General features: G+C 39.2%; 1 protein-coding gene across 1 annotated transcript in view; it reads left to right on the top strand.

Annotated features, from left to right (window-relative positions):
• The window catches only part of LOC109926938 (maternal DNA replication licensing factor mcm6-like), a 36,810-nt gene that overhangs the window by 6,057 nt on the left and 6,584 nt on the right, over window positions 1-24,169 (top strand). Inside the window, exons 2-9 of the mRNA XM_048608104.1 lie at window positions 545-691; window positions 1,875-1,985; window positions 6,121-6,370; window positions 7,348-7,513; window positions 9,765-9,910; window positions 15,312-15,459; window positions 17,322-17,463; window positions 23,793-23,934. Of these exons, the coding sequence (XP_048464061.1) occupies window positions 545-691; window positions 1,875-1,985; window positions 6,121-6,370; window positions 7,348-7,513; window positions 9,765-9,910; window positions 15,312-15,459; window positions 17,322-17,463; window positions 23,793-23,934 (1,252 nt within the window). The remainder of the gene's footprint in view (window positions 1-544; window positions 692-1,874; window positions 1,986-6,120; window positions 6,371-7,347; window positions 7,514-9,764; window positions 9,911-15,311; window positions 15,460-17,321; window positions 17,464-23,792; window positions 23,935-24,169) is intronic.

The following is a 24,169-nucleotide window of genomic DNA, read 5'->3' as shown; positions in this document are numbered from 1 at the left end:
AACATCCTTCAACTTCATCCCTGCCTCAGTTCATATGCTGCTGACATCAGTGTCCATGCTTTTGCCTGTGGTCTTGTCTATTCCAACACTGTCCTGGCTGTCCATCTTACTACCTCACTTTCCTCTAAAGATACTCCTTAAAGTCTACATCTTGAACCAAAATCCTCCACTCTAATATTTCCTTGTGTAGCTCCGCGTCAAATTTTGTTTGACAACCCTCCCATGAAATATCTTGGAACATTTTATTATAGTTTCAGTGTTGTATAAATAAATACTAATGTTGTGGTTATTGTTGATGTTGGTGAGATACCATAGATGCTTCCGATTTTCTTTACAATTAACAGTGAGCTGTCAGGCAACGAAAATTGATCTTTGTAAATTTAACCGAAAGGATATCTGTGTTTTTTACTACATAAAAGTAAATAAAATATTGGTTATCTCCAGATCACAGAATTGCTGCAGAGCAGAAGGAAGCCATATGAGCTTCGGATTCCTATGTATTGTTTTCTGAGTTTGAATTTCTTAAGACATGTTATGCTTTCAGATACCAAAGTGCTGATGGGGATGTTAAGTATCTTAAAGATATTAAAGAGCTTATGCGGCCAGAACGGAATACTTTATGTGTGAACTTCACCGATCTAGAATATTATAATCAGCAGCTAGCAACAACCATTCAGGAAGAGTTTTACAGGTTTGAGAAAAAAAAAAGCTTTTCTTCTGACTACATGTATTATAACAGCGAATTTATGCTCTTTTAGGGGAAATATCAGGCCTTTGACTTGAATAAGTCAAAGTCAAATTTATATAATCTACAGGTTTGTCAAAGGAGGTTAAGTTAATTTTTTAAAATCTCCTTCTCCCCTCTTTCTCACCACCATTAACCCATTTCCTTCTTTCCTATTTCTCTGCCTTTTCTTAACTTGCCTGTTTTAGAGATGCTTTTTTGGAAGTTTTATATCACTGCACCATCTACAGTGGTACAGGCCATTACAGGAAACATGAACACTTTTATAATCTATTTCCTATGAAGTTTAGTTCACAGAAGATTACAGTAACAAACTCCTTGCAGGTTTTGTAGAATCACTGTTTTTATGGAGTTATAAATGAAACATCAACTCTAACATTTATATTTCTCCTTCTAATACCTCAAGAATGTGATATTGTGGAATGTGACATGTGGCAGCTAAAAGAAGAAAAAATATTTTCATGTTTTTCGGGAAGAACCAAATACACTAATATAAGAATGTAATCTGTCCACTGGTTTGGTTAATCACATCAATAAGTTCTGAATACTGGGAAATGGAGATAATTTACAGTTGAAGCAAATAGAAACAAAAAACTGTCCTGAATTTATAAGTTTATTTTTGTAGTAGCTAATTTGAGATCCTGATAATGAACATGTATTTTGAAAGGAAAGAGTAATGAGACTAATTGAATAGCTTCTTCCAAGAACAACATAGTCACAATGGGCTGTAAGTTCTCTTTGTGCTGTATGATTCTAAGGAAAGAAGAACACAGGAGGTTCATTTATTGAATAAAAGTACTATGATTACTCCACCAAATAACCATTTTCAATATAAATAGCTTGTTAAAATGAAAAACTGCCTTTGACCTTTGGGAGCTAGCGATGGGCATTTATTTTGAAGGATCTGTATCTCAAATGCTCACCTGAGGATCAGAGTTCACTCATTTCGTATGATGAATGGAAAGTGCTTGAGTTTTTAAAAAGGAATATATTGACAGGATCTGGGAAAGGAGATGTTTTGTTGTGCAATAGAAACGTATGTTCTCCAATGCTGTTGATACTTAAAGGCCGTGAGCCATTTTAATTGCCCTGATGCCTATCCATTTTCTGTCCATTTCTGTTGCCCCAGAATTTATCCATATATTTGCCGAGCTGTGCGCAACTTTGCCCGAGATCAAGGAAACATCCCTGCTTCAAAAGAGTTCTATGTGGCTTTTCAAGACTTTCCTGCCAGACAGAAGTAAGTATTGCCATATAGTAAATAGCCTTGCTGTTTAGTCCGTTCTGTCTCTCTGTTTACCTAAAGTCATTGGAAAATCTGGCTTAATTATTTGTGTCAATCTTTTTTCTCCAGTGTAGCATTCAATGGTTTTATATAATCGACATGTTGCCATTTCATTTAGACTTAATTGTGGTTTTAATCATTAAACATATTTACACTTGCATACTCTTTTTTTTGTTCTGAACTTGTTCTGAAATGCGTTCCAAAGACATTAAGAGTTTATGGTGCAAATGAAGTTTATGTTCTGCTTTGTGCAGGTGCATTGGCAGCTGTGGAGTTCCAACTCATCATAGTTACTCAGAGGTGCCTGAACTTCTTTGCCTCTGTGCAACGAATTACTCCAACGGTCTAAACTGGTGCTTCAAAATACCCTAGCCCAAGCACAAGGACTTGTAACAGAAAGTTAAATTCTGAACACTCCTGTCTGATCCCTAAAGAAAAAGACAGCATACAAGAGAGTTTGGCAATTAAACCCTCCTCAATTAAACCAATAATAGCTGGATGGTAACAAAAACAGAAACTGCCCAAAAACCTCAGCAGGTCTGGCAGCATCTGTGGACAGAAATCAGAGTTAACATTTCGGGTCGAGTGACTCTTCCTCAAAACTCTAACCTGATGGTTCCTTGTTCTTTATTGCTGATTCCACATCTCTTCCTTCATGCCAAATTCTTGTAGCTGACAGTTTAATTTCAAACATATCCATGCATCAGGGTGACACGTCTTCAAGATGTAATATACAATCTGAACTCTGATACATCAGTCAATTTTAAGATGTGAACCCCTTGGTATACTTATGAATAATCCACATGATGGTGCTTTATGTAGCTAATGGCACTGAGGTGGTGTGCAGGAGGGGAGTCTAACAACTTTCAGTGCCTCAAGTTAACTGGAGAAATCATCAAAACAAAGAACAACAATTTGGATTTAAGTAATGCATATACGGTGGTAAAACATTCCACAGGAACATTCTTGAAAAAAGCATGATACCCAGATATATAATGAAATCTTAAAGTAGGTAAACCAAAGCTTGGTCAAGGGAATCTTTAAAGTAGAAACAAGAGATTTAGGGAGGGAATCCCAGGGCTTGGTTAGGAAATTGATGGCAGTGCTACCATGATGAAATGATCAGAAATTGGGCCTGCAAAAGAGGAGGAAATTGGAGTAGGTAAGGTATCTCTGGAGGAAATTGCAGATATATGGAGAGGCAAGGACATGGAAGGAGTAGAAAATGGAATGAGAATTTCTAGTCAAGTTGTTGTTTAACTGAGTGTATAACTATTGAAGGCCTTCAGGCACCAGGGTGATGAGTGAATGGGACTTGAAGTTATTTTATGGAAGCAGAATTTTGGATCACGTCAAGTTTATAGAGGATGGAAGTGTGGAGGCTGGTCAAAATTGAGACTTTAACCCTGGTATTGAAATGGGCCTCTTATGACGTGGTGAAGAAGATCTAGTTAGGATCCATGCAGCAGCCTCTGCGTGATGCAACATCAAAACAGAAATGCTGGAGAAATTCAGCAAGTTTTATAGCATCTGTGGAGAGAGGAACAGAGTTAATGTTGTAATTCTTACATGACTTCTTCAGAATCCACGTAATAGGGCTGTAGCCCCACTTCAGTTACAGGCAAACGTTTCTCTCTGGAATAAACCTCTAAAGGAATACTTGGCCTCCATGATGTTGCCATGAATGGCAGCTGCAGAATGACTAAATCATAAGTGTAATATATTCTTTCTTTTGCAATTACTTTTTTCACTGTGTTGTGGCTCACCATGATCTTTCTTGATTCCCTGCACCCACACCACCCATCCACAACCTACTACACTCACCCACCCATCCACCACAGTCTCTGACATCGTCTCTTAGGGGACCCATCTGCTTCACCTTATTTCCAATCACTTCCATCTGTCTCCTTGGTTGTCTTCGTTCCTCTTTTTTTCTGACCCCGTCCAGTACAGTGTCCTTCCCATAACATGATCTTCTGGCCTTTGTTGGGCAAGCCTGTGCCATCCTAATCTCTCTTCATCGGCGCTTCAATTATCCTGGCTCTCTCTCCTGGATGCTGTCGTTCTGAGCCTGTTCACTTTTTCGGCGTGGCAGATCCAGTTCCATATCCTCATCCATCATCCAGTGTAAACTATAACAAGAATGGAACTTTAAAACCCTCGAAATCAAATCGTACAGAATAAAACCATATTTCTTCTTTTTAAAAAAAAATCAGACAGTGGTCTATCTGACAGTGACATATTTTAAGAGGTATAGGAGGACACTTTCTCTGTTCTTTTCCTGCTTACTTTGCCACATTTGCCCTTCCACCGCCCCCCCGACCCAACAAAGTGTCCAGAGCATTCTGTGCTGAAAATTAGCCATCACTTACAAGATTTTTTTGTCGCACATTGACTGTTGCTGGAGACACATTAATGCTAATGGGCGGACAAGACTTTGAGAGTTCCATTCCTTCCTTGTATTTGGCTTGCACCAGTGTTGTTGAGGAAACGGAGTGTTGCAATTCCAGACTATAGTTCCTGTTTGTGGTACTGACCTGGAAAGTCACGAATGATGCAATATTGGGTTAAGGGAATATACTGCCACATTGCAAGTCTTTGCTAAAGGAATTCCAAAAGCTCTGAGGATGTAGCTGCAGACAGAAACAAACTGTTGATGAACTGGAAAAGTTCAAGGTGTAACACGCTTTAAGCAGGCTCGAAAGCAAAAACAAAATGATGTGGCGATGCTGGTATTGGACTTGGTTGGACAAGGTCAGAAGTCACAAGACAACAGGTTTATTTGAAATCACAAGCTTTCTAAGCGCTGCCCCTTCATCAGGTGAAGTGAAGAAAAGCATACAGGCACAGAATCTATGGGCAGAGAGATCAAAGGATCATTACAAATGGTGCCAGTAGAATGTCGGCAGGTGATCAAAAGTGACAGATGGTGAGAGTAAAGTGTCAACAGCTGAATAGTAAGTGAAGGGGGTGACCTATAATCTGTTTAATTGAGGCAGAGAGATAATTACGAAAAAATATAAATAAGGTGCTGCTCCAGACAAACCAATTGGCTGGAATCACATGATAGGTGTAAGAGTCGCATGCTGAGGGTCTAACCAAACTATTAAATAATCCAAAACTGTACAAACTAATTAAGGTAGAGAGATCATAACAAGTTATCAAGGTGATGGTGTTAAAACAGGACAGTAAGGAAGATTTTACAGGTACAAAAAAGTATGGTGGGGGTTGCATGTAGCATGACATGAGCCCAAGATCACTATTGTCTCCAGCACTATCTTATTTTTAGTTTATTCCAGTCACATCCTTTGTATGATCTTTTGATCTCTCTGCCTATAAATTCTGTGCCTGCGTGCCTTTCTTCACTTCACCTGACGAAGGGTCAGTGCTTCGAAAGCTTGTGATTTCAAATAAACCTGTTGGATGATAACCTGGTGTCGTGTGATTTCTGACCTTAAGCAGAGAAAGGCAGACGGAAGAAAAGAGCCAAGATAACGCTGTGTGATAAGGTTGTAGTGAGGAGAGGCTTATTGAAGATGAGAGTGGTATGCTAAGAGATGTCATAGGACAAGTAAACAAACATTAGGTCAAAAGCAAAGATCAGAATTTTTATCAACAATTACTGCCGTTCTTATTTTTAGGAAAAAGAAGCTTTTATGCTTTAAAGATATTTTAGTATGATGCAATTCAGCAAAATGCGGTTTTCTTTAAGCGTTTTTTTTTATTTAAGTTCTCTCCACCTCCATCATTGGTACCAAGTATGTTTTTCTGGCACATCGCTCAGTCTAGCCTCCCATTTAAATCAGGCATTGGCTGACTTTTCACCACAACCCTCATTCTGCCCCTTTGTGGTATCCAAAGCTGGGAACTTGATTCTTGTTCTGAGAGCTTTGGATCTGCCCCAGCTAAAAACTGATGACTGAACAAGCTCATCTCAAGTTACCTGACCTTTATGACTTTAGATCTTGCTCTTAAATATAACAATCCATAAGTTACTAAAATTTAAGGTCACCACTGAAGGTCGTAGAAAATATTGCTAGAAATGACTGCAATTTGCTTAAAATTCTGCATTTATGTTTCTGGTAAATAGAATTCGAGAACTTACAGCTGCGAAGATTGGGACGTTGTTACGCATTAGTGGGCAGGTGGTACGAACACACCCTGTTCATCCCGAGTTGGTTGCTGGTACTTTCCTTTGTATGGACTGCCAGTCAGTTATCAAAGATGTGGAACAGCAGTTCAAGTACAGTCAGCCAACTGTCTGTAAGAACCCAGTTTGTGCTAATCGCCGCAGGTTTATATTGGATACCAGCAAGTCTCGTTTTGTGGATTTTCAGAAGGTCAGTTTTGGAAATATAGGTAATTCCTCTATTCTCCGGCTCTGTAGCATGGCCTACTTTTATGCTCACCACAATATCTCTTCCCCATATTTGAATGAAACAATGTTAACATGCACTTAAGCAATTCTTTGAATTCTTGCTGGCATCACAGTTGTACATTAAGTGGATGACTTTAGCTTGTATTCAAGTATGTGAGTTTGCTGTAATATTAAAAGACCAATAAAGTCCAGATCAACTGCAGTCCCATAGTTTAAATTATTAAAATGTCTGTTTTATATAGTTTTCTCTCATGCAACCTAATCAGTCAGTTTGAATGTTAGTATTTGTCTTTGAGTGTCGGTCATGAGCTGTTGGAATGGTGCCACCTATCCTTGTGAACTTCAGATGTTATGCTAGACAATGAAGGCTGCTCATTTTTCCTCCAGGATGTCTTTCATTGCTGCAACATTTTCATTCTTCAGATGTTGAAAATGCTTGAATCCAGTGGTTGTTACCCAATGCATTTAGCTATTAACTTGGATTGCTCCAAGACTTTGTTTCTTTTTTGCACTGACTCATGTCAAAAGAGAAAAGCAGCCAATGGACAAGATGTTTGAGAGTATAATTCCTTCAAAGAAACTTAAATGCTGCTGTAGAAAAATACCAGCCATCCATGCAAATAAAAACTCAGTCCAACAATATCTAAATTACATTGTTTGCCATAATCAAGCTTGAGGTTTCCCAGTGCGACTTGTACTGTAGTAGGAGAAAGTCCTAGTGTAAGCTGACCCAGTCCTTACAGCCAAAGCAGAGAAGTGTGAGAGTATTCTCACATTGTACATCAGTGTCAAGTGGTTTGATGGGCATATGAGTAACTTGTCGAAACCGTAAATGGCTGGGTGCATGGAAGCGAAAGGTGACTTGAGAAGAATAATAGACAGCTGAAAGGGGGGAAGAACTGACTTGCAGTTTGTTGTAAATTTCTGCTTTTATTTTAGGTACGAATTCAAGAAACACAGGCTGAACTTCCTCAAGGTAGCATTCCACGTAGTGTGGAGGTGATAATGAGAGCAGAGGCTGTGGAAATGGCTCAGGCTGGAGACAGATGTGACTTTACTGGTACACTTATTGTAGTCCCAGATGTTAACCAACTATCTACACCAGGTAAAAAGTCTAAACTTATTAAAAGAGCCATTTGTTGTACTGGAATTCTTTTTATAAAAATCCAATTAGGCAATAAAAATCCTTTCTACAAGTATCTGCACGTTGTCCAGCAAAGTATATTTTCAAGTTATCAGGGTTACATAAACCTTGTATCTAATGAAATAATGATTTTTAGAAGAAACAAATAAGTCTTTTGTGTTTGGTCTATTATGCATGCCTGTTTTACATGATTTGACTTAATTTATTAGTTTCATCACCTTATTATCTTTTTTAAATCCCAAATTAGGAATTCAGGTTTGAATATTTCAGACAAATTAGTATAATATTGTAGAAGACTGTCCAAAAGCTTGCTGCTGTTTGTTACTATATTTCCTCTTTATTAAGTCAGCCTTGTGCAGAGTTGCTCTCTCGAAGTTTAACTGTATGATTTAAACCTTACAGATCGACTGTGTTCATAGCATCTCATTTATAAAAAGGCATACCTGAAAGTATGTCTGCTGGGAATTTCTACTTTGTGTTCTGTTGTAAGATGAATCATCACCAGTGCTTGTGTCTTAGGTATTTAGGGTAGATTTGCTGTCACCATCCTCTTTCCTGGGGATATAGTCTAGTGCCTGGTCTAGTGTCTAGTTAATGACTGCTTGGTCTAGTCTGGTAATGGAAAACCACCTGGTATGCTATTGAGAAAAGTTTTGAACAATTATTATCGGTGGTGCATAATGTGTATTCCTCAACATTAACCCTTTATATCCCTTGACCCATTGTAGAGCGTGCGCGAAGTTCCAAAGAATAAAATACCACAGTTGGTTCAAGTAAGCACACATCATTAGTTTAAATATCCATCCGTTTAATGTGGGCATAAAATAGAAATAAAATGTTATACTCAACTTTAAGCTATGCACACCTCTATGTTTAAGGTTCTAACACATTATTACCTGCAAATGTAAAACCATTACTTAAAAAAACACAATCACTTTGAGGGATAATACTAAAGAAACAATGCATTTGTACACAAACATGGTTAGACCACTCAAGTTTTGAATTTCCTGGGTTAAGAAGAACATTACAACAATTTCTTTTTAACTGTAACTTTACCAGAAGTGTAATACATTTTAAGAGAAGTGTAAAGCACTGGGAATATTTTAATTGGTGCAGAGAGGGCTGAAAGACTAATGCAAATTTTAAAATGTGAAAAGTGAGTAAGGAAGGTCTGTTTCCTCTGAATAGACAATCTGTGTCAATGGGGTGGAAGTATTAGCATTTCTAAATTGTTCGGACCAAACAGCATTCGTCAGAAAATTCTGCAGTTGTTAGAAATTGCAATGCTTTCCGACTAAGTGATCAAGATCGCCATCACAGCATCTTTTTGAGGGAAAAGTTGATAAATGTTTAAACGTGAAGCTCATGTACAACTGAGGAAACGGTGGAATGAGGTTGGTTTTTCAATTGCGCAGACTGCGAACCAAATGATAGTCCCCGGTGCTAAAAATTTCTCTGGTTCAATAGTGAAGTAAAACAACTAAGGTAAGGGGATGAGTCATTTTTTAATAACTTGGAAAACTGAGGAATTGGGAAATGAGAGTGCAAATAAACTATAAACAAAGGTCTTGCATCCTGAGCAGATACTGCAAATGAAGTGTGGAAGGTAAATAAATCAAACTTGTATAAATTCAAATAGTATTTAGATAGACAAAATATATTTTAAAAAAAGACTGCTCTCAACGTGTTTTCAAGTGGTAAGTAATTAATGCTACTATATCTTCAAGGCCTGTGCGATGTATTGTCTTTTTTATTTTGTCCATTATCTGATCTATTAATAAATTTGCAGTACATCAATAAGTGAACTACTACCTAGTTTTAAGCTGCACTGTGAGAAAGGTAAGCATTCAAGATGATTTCCAGGTTTCAAATTGCTACAAGGAGTACAATAACTAATTCACTAAATGGATCAAAATTAAGCTGCATTCCACTTTTTATACTAGCAATTCCTTACATCTGTGGAAACTGCCTCAACATTTTATCTTTATCACTCTGGAAACTGATCTAACAGCCTAACTAGAAAATATATTGTCCTCTGAAGAAAAGCAAGTATTGCTAGAAAATCCTGCATCGAAAATAAACATTTGCAGTAAAATCTTCAGTAAAATCTTTAAATGTGTTGAGTATTCAAGTCAGTTTCATTAGTTTTTTTTGCAGATATATGTTTTCTCAACCTAATGGGCATAAAAATTTTGTTTTGTATCAAAATCAGGTACGAGAGCGGAGACAAGTACTCGCGTTTCAGGGGTGCAGGGGTCTGAACTTGATGGCATACAGGGCCTGAAAGCTTTGGGAGTTCGTGATCTTTCCTACAGACTGGCTTTCTTGGCTTGTTACGTAGCGCCTACTGATCCCCGGGTAAGAACGATGGGACATTACTTTTGTGAGACCAAAGCCTGGATGCAAAGAATTTTTGTTTTAATTAGTGTTTATTTCAAATCTCTGCACACAGACCAACCAAGCTAAGAAGCCGGCTAATTTATTTAGCACCGAATGTAATATTACAGAAGGATGTATGAAACACCCTTAGACACTTGTTATTTCTCATCAAATGTGGCCTCTCAGTGACATATATGAAGACACCAGAACGACCTTTCCACAACTTTATGTAGTCTTTTCACTGTCTCTGAGCTGGGATTGAAGTCTGACGTTCAGTTCTGGGTAGTTTCCTCCAGTTACATGTTGGGAAGATTGTTGCCTTTAATTTTATAATTTTGGGGTTTTGAAATTATAACATTCATTAATTTTCTTTTAAAATCCAGATTTGGATTTTTTAAAAATTGCAATAATGAGGGGATTCAGTTGTGCCTGAGCAATATTCCTAATTAAGTATAACTTGTTTAGTGAGATGGGCTTATCAAATATACTGAAGACAGTGTGAAAGATTATTCCCCCAGCACCCAGGTTCCCTTGATCACTGACAGTGCAAGTGAAGTCTGTCATCTTTTGACCTCTGAAGTGATGTTGAACTGTGCCAGAATACTTACACCACAAAAGCATTGGGGAACTGGTGTAACTGAAGATTAGCTTCTCAACATTTATCCTTAATTGGACAGTTTCCAATTTCTTACGACAAAAGATTCCAAATTAGCCTTTTCTGATTGGCTAAGGTTGAGTGTCACATGGTCCCTCCTCACCTGTGTGAATAGAGTCATGTAAACTGAGACAAATATCCATCTCTCGTTCTCTAGGCCCACCGAGATGACTTTACTTGTTCAGAATGGGATATGTCCCTGTAGATATACATTGGAGTTAGAGGAACAGTGGTACATTCTATAGTACCAACTGTTAGTTATTCACAAACACCAAGCCATTTGTGCAGATCAAATGCAAAACATAATGGAATATAGGTCAACTTATGCCACAGATAGATAGGTTTGCTAATACCTTGATTAACTAATAGCCAACCTAATTCAAACACATGGTTCCTATTTAATACAAAAAAAGCCACATTGGGTTCAGACTGCTGGCCAAAATTTGCTTATTTCTTTTAAGGTTTCAAGTTTGTTTTTACATATTTTAGGCAGCTTTTTAAAATTGAAGTTAAGTCTGGAGGCCAGGGATGATATTTATTTCAATATTTTAAACTTTTAGATAATGTATTTAGATTATCATTAAGAACAATTTCTTGGATCCAGTTACTTCCCTATTCTCCAGATGCTTTAACTATTTAATTGTCTCAATCAGCATGAAGAAATTTAAATCAAATGATTTAAGAAGATGGCAATTTTTAAACCATAGAATGTTAATTGAAACCAATGTATAACACCCCATTAGTAGTATTAATCAAAAACTTACAATGCCTGTCCATTGCTTTGTTTCCTAGCCATGGATTTCACTACATTCGCAGGTCACTATCAATGGTTGAACCAAATGGTTCAAAGACAACAAGGTGCAGGGCTGGATGAACACAGCAGGCCAAGCAGCATCATAGGAGCAGAGAGGCTGACGTTTCGGGCCTAGACCCTTCATCAGAAAAGGGGGAGGGGAAGGGGGTTTTGAAATAAATAGGGAGAGAGTGGGAGGCGGATAGAAGAGGGATAGAGGAGAGGATAGGTGGAGAGGAAACAAACAGGTCGAAGAGGCGGGGATGGAGCCAGTAAAGGTGAGTGTAGGTAGGGAGTTAGGAAGGGAATAGGTCAGTCCAGGGAGGACGGACAGGTCAAGGGGGCGGGATGAGGTTGGTCGGTAGGAGATGGAGGTGCGGCTTGAGGTGGGAGGAGGGGATAGGTGGGAGGAAGAACAGGTTAGGGAGGCAGGGACGAGCTGGACTGGTTTTGGGATGCGGTAGGGGGAGGGGAGATTTTGAAACTTGTGAAATCCACATTGATACCATTGGGCTGCAGGGTTCCCAAGCGGAATATGAGTTGCTGTTCCTGCAACCTTCGGGTGGCATCGTTGTGGCACTGCAGGAGGCCCAGGATGGACATGTCGTCTGAGGAATGGGAGGGGGAGTTGAAATGGTTCGCGACTGGGAGGTGCAGTTGTTTGTTGCGAACCGAGCGTAGGTGTTCTGCAAAGCGGTCCCCGAGTCTCCGCTTGGTTTCCCCGGTGTAGAGGAAGCCACACCGGGTACAGCGGATGCAGTATACCACATTGGCAGATGTGCAGGTGAACATCTGCTTGATGTGGAAAGTCTTCTTGGGGCCTGGGATGGGGGTGAGGGAGGAGGTATGGGGGCAGGTGTAGCACTTCCTGCGGTTGCAGGGAAAAGTGCCGGGTGTGGTGGAGCTGGAGGGGAGTGTGGAGCGGACAAGGGAGTCACGGAGAGAGTTGTCCCTCCGGAAAGCAGATAAAGGTGGGGAGGGAAAGATGTCTTTGGTGGTGGGGTCGGATTGCAGATGGCGGAAGTGTCGGAGGATGATGCGTTGGATCCGGAGGTTGGTGGGGTGGTACGTGAGGACGAGGGGGATTCTTTTTTGGTTCTTATTGCGTGGACGGGGTGTGAGGGATGAGGTGCGGGAGATGTGGGAGACACCGTTGAGGGCGTTCTCGACCACCGAGGAGGGAAAGTTACGGTCCTTGAAAAACGAAGACAACTGAGATGTACGGGAGTGGAATGCCTCATCCTGGGAGCAGATGCAGCGGAGGCGAAGGAATTGGGAATAGGGGATAGCATTTTTGCAGGAAGGTGGGTGGGAGGAGGAGTATTCTGGGTAGCTGTGGGAGTCGGTGGGCTTGAAATGAATATCGGTTTCTAGGTGATTGCCCGATATGGAGACAGAGAGGTCCAGGAAGGGGAGAGAGGTGTTAGAGATGGTCCAGGTAAACTTAAGGTTGGGGTAGAAGGTGTTAGTGAAGTGTATGAACTGTTCGAGCTCCTCGTGCGAGCACGAGGCGGCGCCGATACAGTCATCAATGTAACGGAGGAAGAGGTGGGGTTTAGGGCCGGTGTAGGTACGGAAGAGGGATTGTTCCACGTAACCTACAAAGAGGCAGGCGTAGCTTGGGCCCATGCGGGTACCCATGGCTACCCCCTTTGTCTGTAGGAAGTGGGAGGAATTGAAAGAGAAGTTGTTGAGTGTGAGGACGAGTTCGGCTAAGCGGATGAGGGTTTCAGTGGAGGGGGACTGGTCGGGCCTTTGTCCTATTTTATCTCTAGCTTAGTTTCAACTCAGCCTGTGTTTTCATCACAGATTGGCTGCAGGCAATCTGGAAAACAAAAAAAAACTGTCTTCATCCCTGCCTCATCTTTATTGTTTGTCATTAGTAGGTTTAACTATTCCAATGCTCTGCTAAACACCTTCTTATCTACTACATTTCTATCTTGAGCTCATCCAAAACTCACGGTATATCCCAACTAGAACCAAGTCCTGTTCTCCTATCACTCCTGTAATTGCTGACCTACAGAAGGCTCCTGTCTCACTTATCCAGCACCTCCAAATTGGAATTCTGGTCCTCTGTTTAAAAACTCCTGTATAGCATCTCCCCTCCTAGTTCTGTAAGCTCACCATGTCTTGCATTCTTGAATTCTTCACCTTGCCATTACTAGCCATGACTTCAGCCATCTAGGTCTTAATCATGACATTTTAATATGTGTAAAACCAATCTTTTTAACTGAGTTTTTAATTGTCTCTTCTAATATTTTCCTTGGCTTAGTGCCGTTTTATTGTCTGTTTATTTTCCAAAGTTAAGTGTGTTATGTTGATGGAAGTCTTGGTATGCATACTCACTACTCTGACCTCTACATAACTGCATTAGTTTTATTTGGCTTAGTTTTATAAATTTTGAACAGTTATACATGCAAATTTTATGATACTGGTACAATAGTTAATCAATGTTTGTTAGAAAGTATAGTGGGTTTGTTGACATGCCACTGGAATAAATGCATAATTGAGGCTTGAAATCATTTGCTTGGTCTAGTTTCAAAACAACATGAGGATATCTGACCGGCATAAACTTACACTTTTGATTAGTTGGTCTCCATGTCTTTGACTTTGCCTAGTTTCAAGCAGTGCTCTGATGTTTTCTTATGCCCCCTCCTGAATTTGTATCATTGAATTAACTTGGCTCAATAGACTGATGTTTAGAGTAGGAATTTGCTGTGTTGTTCTTGCACAGAAATTGGCAGTAGTTTATGGATCCTGCCACAGGAACTCAGACCAAATTTCCCAAGACTTGCATTCTTGTATGCTGTAACATAAACTGGTGTAAAATTTACAGAAAGCAGCATAAATAATTGCGTCCTATAGAGAGCATGGAAGAAGTGCCATCTTCCTCTTTCAGTTACTAACCTTATTGATTTGAAGTTCTCAAACTATCCCTTAAGCTGGTTAAGTGGAACATGTTTAAGAAAATTTAATGTATACTTTTCCCTTTAAAAGACAATGGATTTTGGCAAAGTTTTCTTAATAATAATAAGGAAATAATTAATATAGCACAGTTCTCTGTTAAGGAAACCATCCTAAGTGTTAGATCTTTGGTGTTAGGCTACTCATTGTTACAGCATGTAAAAGTGGAAATAACTTAGTGACTTTGACTGAAGACTTTAACAACAAGTTCAGCAAAAGTGCCCAAAGGTTCATGTTGTTATTGGGTGCTTGGGATGATCTTGTGAAGTTCTGTCATCTCTGGACACCAGGGGTCTTTGGCAGAGGCACACTAGGTCTTTGGGCTGCCTTTTAGCAGCCAAAGAAATTTTTACTATACAGCAGAAGGGAAGAATAATGGCCTGGTAGAGATTGACTGGTAAACAAGTGCAGGCAGCCTGTCAATATGGGTGGTGGATCCCTCAGTCTATATTGATCTGACTCATGATTGAGGACATGGACATGGAACATGGATGTAGCAACTGGAAGCCAACCTACAACTCTTGCTTCCCAACCCAAAAGCTTTGGCTTTACCCCTATTCTTCCACGTGTTGCTGCCAGTAGGTGGTTTCCTTAAGCATTGCAGTAAAGAAGAGAATAAAGAGTTGGGCAGCCATGACACATGCTTGCTTTATGTCACTGCTGAATGTAAAGGCATTAAATATCTCACCAGAGGCACAAACAAATGAAGTAGACACAAGATTTTGACAGGTGCTAATATTTACAATGTAAATTTGCAATTGTTCTAAATGAGATATATGCAGGAAGTGGTTATTCTCGGGTCTTCTTGGGCTGGGGAAATGTTAATGGACCATGTGTGATTTTGGTAGAACATTTGTGTATTAAGATTTTCAACAATTCAATCGTACATCTCTAATGTTGTACCATCCACATTCTGAGTTCTTCTGGAAAATGTCTCTCTTTAACATTTTTCATTATATGTTCCACAGTTTGGTGGCTCAGTGTACAGAGAGGAACAGACCGCAGAAAGCATCAAAAAGCAGATGACTCTGCAGGAGTGGGAAAAAGTGTTTGAAATGAGTCAGGATAAAAATCTGTATCACAATATTTGCACCAGCCTTTATCCTACAATTCATGGTAAGAGACAGCCTAGTTAAACCAAAGCATGAAGAGAAATTCAATGGACTTGGTCAAAGTCTACAGTAACAAAGCTGAAGTATGTTTAATTGTTTTCTATTTGTATAATGCTGCCAAATTCTGAATAGAACATAATCACATTGCTATTCCTACTATGTTTTCAACAAAGAGTATGTGATGTTGATCTTATTCTCAATGGGTTTTCAACGTGGAGCAACAGAACCCAAAATTTGAATAGCTATGAAGAGTTTCAGTCTTGGAAATTTGATTTGTTTTTTTCACAACCACTCCTCCTCACGATTGGAAAGAAACTACATCTAGGTTCGTAATTGAAAAATTATAGTTAACTTGACTAATATAAAATAAATAAGTACAGTCTGGCCATTATAGAGACATGGCTGCAGGAATGCCATAGACTGGGATCTAAATATTAAAGGGAAAATTACTTTTCAGAAGAACAAAGTTATGAAATAGTGGAGGGGTAGATCTGCTAACTATTGATGGTATTGGCACAATAAAGAGGGATGGCCCAAGTTCAGGAAACCAGAATATAAGGCAGTAGGAACTGTAGATGCTGGAGAATCCGAGACAACAAGGTGCAGGGCTGGATGAACACAGCAGGCCAAGCAGCATCATAGGAGCAGAGAGGCTATGATGCTGCTTGGCCTGCTGTGTTCATCCAGCCCTGTACCTTGTTGTGTCAGAATATAAGGCAGTTCAGATAGAAGTGAGAAAGGCAAGAATTGATTTGTGAGATTAGTGTACAGGCCCAATACCAGTAATCATATGGTAGAATGGGGAGTAAAGGAAGAACTAGCATGATTTTGTTAGAAAGCTAGCAGTTTTGTTCATGAGGGATTTTAATCTACACATAGACCCAAAAAAAACTCATGTGCAAATGGAGCCTAAATAAGCTCATAGAATGTGTTTTTTTTTGTTTTGAAGGGGAAGGAAGAGAATCTGTTAACTTCATGTTCTAGAGCCAACTAGAGTGCAGACTATACTAGACCTGGTGTGGCACAAGATGTTGAGGTTAAATAATGACATTTTAAGTTAAGGTGTCCTTAGACATCAAAGATAGAATGATTTACTTTGGCCTTCTGTTTTCTGGAAGGAAAAAGGAGTCCCAACCTAGTATATTCAATTATGACTGAATGAAAGTAGAGCTGGCAAATTAGTTTGAATGAGAAACCAGGGGCAGATATTTAAGGGGATATATCAAGAGTACACAGAATAGATACATACCAGCCAAAGAGAAATTCCAAGGAGAGGACCACAACCCTTGGCTAACTAAAAAAAATGTTAAAGATCATATCAAACTTCAAGTGAAAATATATAATTGTATACAAAGTGGTCAGAACATTAGACAGACTATTAAAAAATCAAAGAATTGGTCTTTAGTATCTATGTACCACTAAAAGTACATGAATAAAGACTTGCAGAGTATGAAAAGAGCATATTTCAGAATTCTTAATTGTTTTAGTCAATTTCTGTATAGTTTCTACATAGCTCCTCTTTTAAGATAATGGCATTTCCATTTGAAGTGAAGATCAGTAAATGAGAGTGCATTATTACATAATTTGAGTTGAGTCGCCTGGTGAGATTTCTAATTCCTGTAGAGATGGAAGGATTATGGATTTTGCAATGTGTGTTGGTTATTCAGTGTCAGGAATTAATTGCATATCAAGCATGTAAAGTACATTTTGAAGAGTTTTTTTTTATTATTTAAAAAAAACAAGCTTTCCAATTGCATCATAGAAAAATGTCATGGTTTGTGGATAACTGCATTAGGTAATTGACTTGGGGTTTGTGATTTATACTTTCCAATTATTTTCTATAATTAAGGCAATGCTTTCCCACAGGTAGTGATGAAATTAAGAGGGGAATCTTACTGATGCTGTTTGGAGGAGTTGCAAAGACTACAAAAGATGGTATTTCTCTTCGTGGTGATATTAATATCTGTATTGTTGGTGACCCCAGCACGTCCAAGAGCCAGTTTCTTAAGTAAGCAATATGACTTTTGGGAGACGTTGCTCTCAGAATATTAAGCCTGAGCCCCTAAAGGATATAGTTGAGCATGAATGCAGTATATAAACATTAAGAGAATGTACAGTACAGAAGCAGGCCATTTGGCTTAACTGGTCAAAACTCATGGCTATATTGCTCACCAATCTGTTCCCACTCCCCCTCATCTAACCTTTGTCAGCATTATGTTTAGTTCCTTTCACCCTCTTGTATTTATCTAGATTTTCCTTGCATGTATCAATTACTCTTGATTATTCCTCATGATAATATATTGCAAATTCTCACCACTCGCTGGTTTAAAAAACTTTTCTGTATTCCTGTTTGGATTCATTAGTGTGGGTTTAATCATTCTGAAAACATGAACTTGCATTCTTTGGGAGCAACTAGCAATGTAGCAGCTTATTCAAATAGAATGGTCAGACAATGAGGTGTGGTGGGTTCTGGGTGCTTTCATTCTTAAAGTCCCAAAAAGGTTATTTGTAAGTAGAGCAAGTGATTAGGAAGTGAAATGGAATGTTGTAATTTATTGCAAGAGGAAGGGTACATGAAAATAACAATGTTTTGCCACAGTTGTACAGCATTGTTGAAACCACATCTGGAGTACTATAAAGAATCTTGATTGCCTTACTTAGGAGAGGATATAACTGCATTTTTGTAAGCAAGAGAGGGGAGTTGAAACCACTATCAAATGGCCTACTCCTCATTTGTTGATTTTTTTTTAAACCAGGTACATTGTTTTAACTGTCAATTTGGCTTCATGTTTGGATTGTTATCTGTCTCGAACAAAACTTGTGAAGTAGAAGGGTCACAATTTACTTTGTCAACCTTACTATTTCTGAGGGCAATGATGAATTCTCTCAGAATCATTTTGAAACACTATTTGACAGTACTGACTAAGCAATGAATCCAGGACATTACCTAGCAATAGCAAAGAAATAGGACTAAATGCCTGAGTCAGGAAAGTGGGTGACTTGGTGGCAATCTAGCAAGTGTTGGTGTTCCCGTAACATTGTCCTTCCCTTGGTGGTTGGGTCACGGGCTGAAAACCTACTTTGCTAGCAGTTTGGTTACTGGGTTACATGCAGCGACCACGTAACTTTTGGAGGGGATGCATATTGAGCCAATTGAGTAGATCCCAATTGAGAAGAACACCCTCCTGGATATGTTGAATTTTTTAGCATTGTTGCATCTATCCAGGCAAGTGGCATTCACCTTTTACAGATAATGGAGGAAATTGAATGGAATAGAGTACCCATTAGTGTACCCAGCCTTTGACCTACATTTGTATCCAGGTTAATGAAAACAAATTAAGTAGGACAACAAGTTAGGACCCTTTTAAAAAGAGAATTTTCATAATCAACAATTGGAATAGATTTCTAGGAGAGCAGGTGAAGAGTGAAACTTAATGAAAAGACTATGTATCACCAGCTCAGGTTCCTTAAACTGGTTTATGGCAAATACTTCTGAAATGTACTCAGTAGTAATGCAGAAAAAATATAGCAGCCAATTTGGCCACAAGTAATCACAATGAAATTTTTAAAAAAAATATTATTTTTGCATATAGATCAGGCCACTAGGAGAATTCTCCCTCTCTTCAAATCAAGCTCACATTTGCTATCAAGCAAACATTAAAACAAGGTCATAGCACTCATTCAAGGGGCAGCTCTCCCTTATTGATGCACTAAATTTCAAAAGAGATTGAGTTCAAATCATGTAACATTTGAACCCAGAATCACCTGGCTCTGGCAAGACTGAAATTGCAATGGAATCAATTGAATGGTTCATTAAGATTCTGGAGTCTTTGGATGAAATAGAATATATTTGGAATTTGATTTAATTGAGACACTCATTTTGTTGGTAGATTTCTACATGTGTATTTTTGTTCAGCCACTGGAGGACAGTAGCATACCAGATAAACCTACAGTTCAAAAACCGTCAGAGACAATTTCCAGTAATGAATTAACTTTGTGGGTTTATTTAAGAAACATTTTTATTTGGTCTATTTACTTTGCAGAATGTATGATTCTTGTTTCAAAAAGAAGCAAAAACAATTAGAAAATCAATTGAAGTAGACTCTTGTTATTCTCCTAATTTTCTCCATTGTCCCCTTTGAAGGATTACAGCTCCATGTGATGGGAATAATGCCACATCCACTGTAAATTACTAACTCGGCTTAACCATGACAAATAATATCATCAGACGCACTATGTTTCAAGACTAATTGCAGCTGATATATACAACACAATTTCAAACAAAAACTGAGTTCATCTGCACTCCCTACAGCCAGTGTTGACTTTTTTTATCGAACTACGATGCTGTTGTATTCAGCCTGTGGCCATTCACTGTGTAGTCTCACAGAGCTTTGATTAACTCAGCTGGACGGACAGCTGGTGTGTGATGCCCACCAAGTGGATTCAATTCTCATACTGACTGAGGTAACCATGAGGACTAGCCTTTTCAACCTCACACGTTGATGGAGGAATGGTGACAATCCATCTATTAAACCACAAACAGCCATTTCTCTCTCTATGTCTCTTCCTTTCTTAAGTATCTTCCTTCTCTCTCTTTCTTTCTTGCTCCCCCTCCCCCTCTCTCGTTCTTTCTTGCTCTGCCTCTCTGTCTCTTGTTCTTTCTCAACTTCTCTCCATTCTTTCTCGCCTCTCGCCGCCTTTCTCTCTGAGAAAGCAGCTGTTTGGCCCTCTGGGATGATGGCAACTTTGCCTTTTTGGGATCGATCAGCTTAGTTGGCTGGATGATTGGCTTGCAATGCAGAGTACTGCCAGCAGCATGGGTTCAATTCCAACAACGGACTGACGCTCCATGAAAGACCTTCCTTCTTAACGTTTTCCCCTCTCCAGAGGTGTGGTCACCCTCTATCAACAGAGCAGCCTGTGATCTGGTAGGACTATGGCAACTTTAGTTTTAGTGTCACGTGGATAACTTTAAGTGAATAACTGACAATGACTGTGGAACTTCACCCAAGCAAGGACTTTTACCTTCTAGAAAATAAATGAGTAGAATTGATTATTGCCAATCATGTTTCGACTAGGAATGCTGACGCCAACAACTTGAACTTCGGGTACCTCTTAATTTGAAGAAAAGATACCACAGACATCCTAAAACATTATGATACCAAGTTACATAAGAAGATATAATGTCAGATGATCAAAAGTTGATTTTGCGCAACCATACTTTGAGGAGAGTGCATAGTAGAGGAAACTCAGGGCGCAGACAGCTGAGGAACATTTCCTGTGTTCCATATGTTCCAGTGAGAACATTTTTAAAATCTAATTTGCTCAAGAGGCCAAATTATGTGAGTGATAAATACAATTATTGTGCTTAATAAGACCAGAAATTGAGAGGGACCAAGTCATGGAGAGATTTGAAAATGGCAACAAGCATTTATCAATGTTTAACCGGGGAGGCAGTGTAGTTCAGTGAGCATAAGTGATTGGGAGTGACATTTGGTAGGATTTGAGACATGGGCAGCAGAAGTTTGGATGATGTCATATTTTGTTAGAGGATATAATGAAGTAGACTAGTCAAAATGAATTAAAACAGTCAGTTCTGGAAGTAACAGGCATGTAGGAGAATTTCAGCAGCAGTGGAAATGGTAATACTAGTGTTGGAAATGAGTGTGGTTGGAGCAGATAACTCGGATAACTCGAGTTGAAAACTCATCTTGGATATTTGACCTCAAGGTGATAATTATATATAAAATAATAAGTTATTTATTGCAATCATAGTTATTTTGTTTTGTCTCTGACTCCACTGTAGATCATGCTTTACAAGCTAATATTACTCCATTGGTCCTTGTAATTCATCTCCTTTAATTGATTTCTTGTATATAGTGATCCAGGTTTGATTCCACTCTCGGGCGACTGTCTGCATGGAGTTTGCACATTCTCCCTGTGTCTGCGTGGGTTTCCTCCGGGTGCTCCAGTTTCCTTCCACAGTCCAAAGATGTGCAGGCTAGGTAAATTGGCCATGGGGAATTGCCCATAGTGTCTAGGGATATGTAGGTTAGGTAGATTAGCCATGGGAAATACAGGGTTACAGGGATAGGGTAGGGGGATGGGGTCTGGGAGGGCTAGAGTGGACTAGATGGGCTGAATGGCCTGCTTCTACACTGTAGGGATTCCATAATTCTATGATGAGACATGATTCTGAGTTGTAATGGTTGGATTGATGTTGACTGTTGCCATTGAGTAGATGGTGTTTGTCTGGAGAAACATTTTGTACACTGTATATGCTGACTTGGCATGGCATTGTAACCTTGGCTTTAATTGCTTTCAGTTTTTAAGAAAAGCCATTAAGACCTACACATGAAAATCATCGCTAGGTGCAATTAGCCTGCCACTGATGAACTGACCTCCATTGTGCTTTGTTCACTTGGGGGACGGGGGAGTCTATTTTATTAAAATCCATGCAGCTTTTCTCTGCTGGAAAAAAAAGCAGAAATGAAAGTGCAGATTAGAATGTAGTTGAGAATACGTGCCATTTTCTTGTTTGTAGTCACAAAATCTAAAGGCACTTTGACAGTAAGCAAGTGAAGTAACATGAAAGGCAAGTCAATTAGCCCAGTTGGCTTGACGGCTAGTTGGTGATGCAGAGTCATGCCAGCAGCATTCTTGAACCAGCGGAGGTCACCATGAAGGTGCCATCTTCTCACCCTTGCCCCTTGCCTGAAGCATGATGACCCTCAGGTTAATTTCAGTACCAATCATGCTCAATAAGAGCAGCCCTACAGTCCTCTGGGATTTTGGTGACTGCTATTTACATAAGCCCAATTTTGATAAAAGTGCAGGTGAATCAACGCTTGCAGCAAAGAACAGAAAGGGATTAAACCTATAGCTTTTGAGGGCCTGTTATGGTGTGATGGCCACAATGGCTTCTGTGCTGTAAAATGCAACAATTATATATGCTTCAACTTAACAAAACGTGTATGATTGTAGTAACAAGGAAATTTTTAAAATTAAAAAAAATCAAAACTAAGCAATGAAGAAAAATACAGAATTAACAAATGAAAGGGTGTTTGATGCTCGACAGATTCATTGTATATGAGTGAGTGACATGGCACTCCAGTGGAACAAGTCTGTCGGCTCCAAGCAGTCTGTAGCTAATATAAATTGAAATATTTTAACCTCCTCAGGACAGGCAGGTGAAGGAATGTTTAAAACAAAATCGGGATCTACAATTACAATGTCTTCAATGAGTTCACTTTCCATTTTAACACAGCAGAGCTTTCCCTATAAGCAATTTAATCTGCTGTCCAAAAGAGGGTCCAGAATTAAACATTTAAACATGGCTGCATCTCTCAATTTTTGTGGTATCAGATTTGACCCAGGCTAGCTGGGTTTTCCAATCCTTGACCTGTAGTTTAGATAGACAGTGCTTTTCCAGCAGAAGTCTAGCCTTTCTGGTCTGTTAGTGTACTCTCCTTCATAATCCCATCCCATCTGCCCTACCTGTGAGCTGACTCCAATGCCCTCTTCATTTATCTCTCTCTATCCACTTTAGATGTCTTCTGGTAACCTCTGTCCCTGTGGCTGAGGCCTAGCTCTGTAGGTCTACCCTCATTGAACCTGTCAACCTGGATGGTAGAGATGGCAGAACTAATTTAAGGTCCTGGATTTAAATCCACAGGACTTTTGCAAAGCTAAAGTTCTGGGAATATGGATTCCCTTTCCAAGGAAAATGGGATAAAGAATATGCCCTTCCCCTGGCCCCACTACCCCCCCCCCAAAATCTGGGTTGTTATTTGTTATCGTCCTTCTGTTCCAAACCCTCATTTAATCTTTGCATGTTTGTATTTAAGTCTCCCTATGGTTTTGCTTGTTCCTTTTAAGACTCTTCTCAAAATGCACTTATTTTAATTCATAATCTTTTGTGAACCCCTCCTTACATTTCCTTTATCAAATAATCATTTTTCCTTGCATATCATTGAAATACTGTTTACATTGGCAAGTTGAATTTGTATAAAATATCCAAAAGCTGCCATGGTAATATAGACATGCTCTGAATTCAACATACCTCATCAACAAAAGGGTTTAAATGTTTGAGATTGTAACTGAATATCATTCCACCTTATCTAGGATGGCCTGTTGGGAAACAGCGTTGTTTTCTGTGCTTGAAGGGTAATAGTAAATATGCGTTTATTGCCATTCGTAATATTATATACTCTTAAACCATCTCCTTCAAGTATTTTGATCAGTAGGGTTTTATCTCATTGTGTCTTGTGTGCCAAGTGGTTGGATGTTTAACATTGTATAACAACAATTGTTAGAATTTTGTTTTTCTTGTTTCAGACACGTGGAAGAGTTCAGTCCTCGAGCTGTCTACACTAGTGGGAAAGCCAGCAGCGCTGCTGGTTTAACTGCGGCTGTAGTAAAGGATCAAGAGTCATATGGATTTGTAATCGAGGCTGGTGCTTTGATGTTGGCTGATAATGTATGTAAATTTCTACTCTTTTATACCTTCTTGTTATATCTCTGATGTTCAAGTCAAATAGTAAAGAGGTTCCAGTAATTATAAAGATGCTGTTGCTGACTAATTTACCGGAATCTGCATACCCATGTCATTGACTGATGGTGGTTCTGAGAAAGAAGCCCCTTCAAAGACTGAGATAACAAGGTGTAGAGCTGGATGAACACAGCAGGCCAAGCAGCATTCAGAGGAGCAGGAA

Source organism: Rhincodon typus, chromosome 2, assembly GCF_021869965.1.
Source record: "Rhincodon typus isolate 14 chromosome 2, sRhiTyp1.1, whole genome shotgun sequence".
In the NCBI taxonomy this organism is placed as follows: Eukaryota; Metazoa; Chordata; class Chondrichthyes; order Orectolobiformes; family Rhincodontidae; genus Rhincodon; species Rhincodon typus.
Note: the sequence above shows the minus strand (reverse complement) of the source record. Positions and strands in the feature narration are given on the sequence as shown.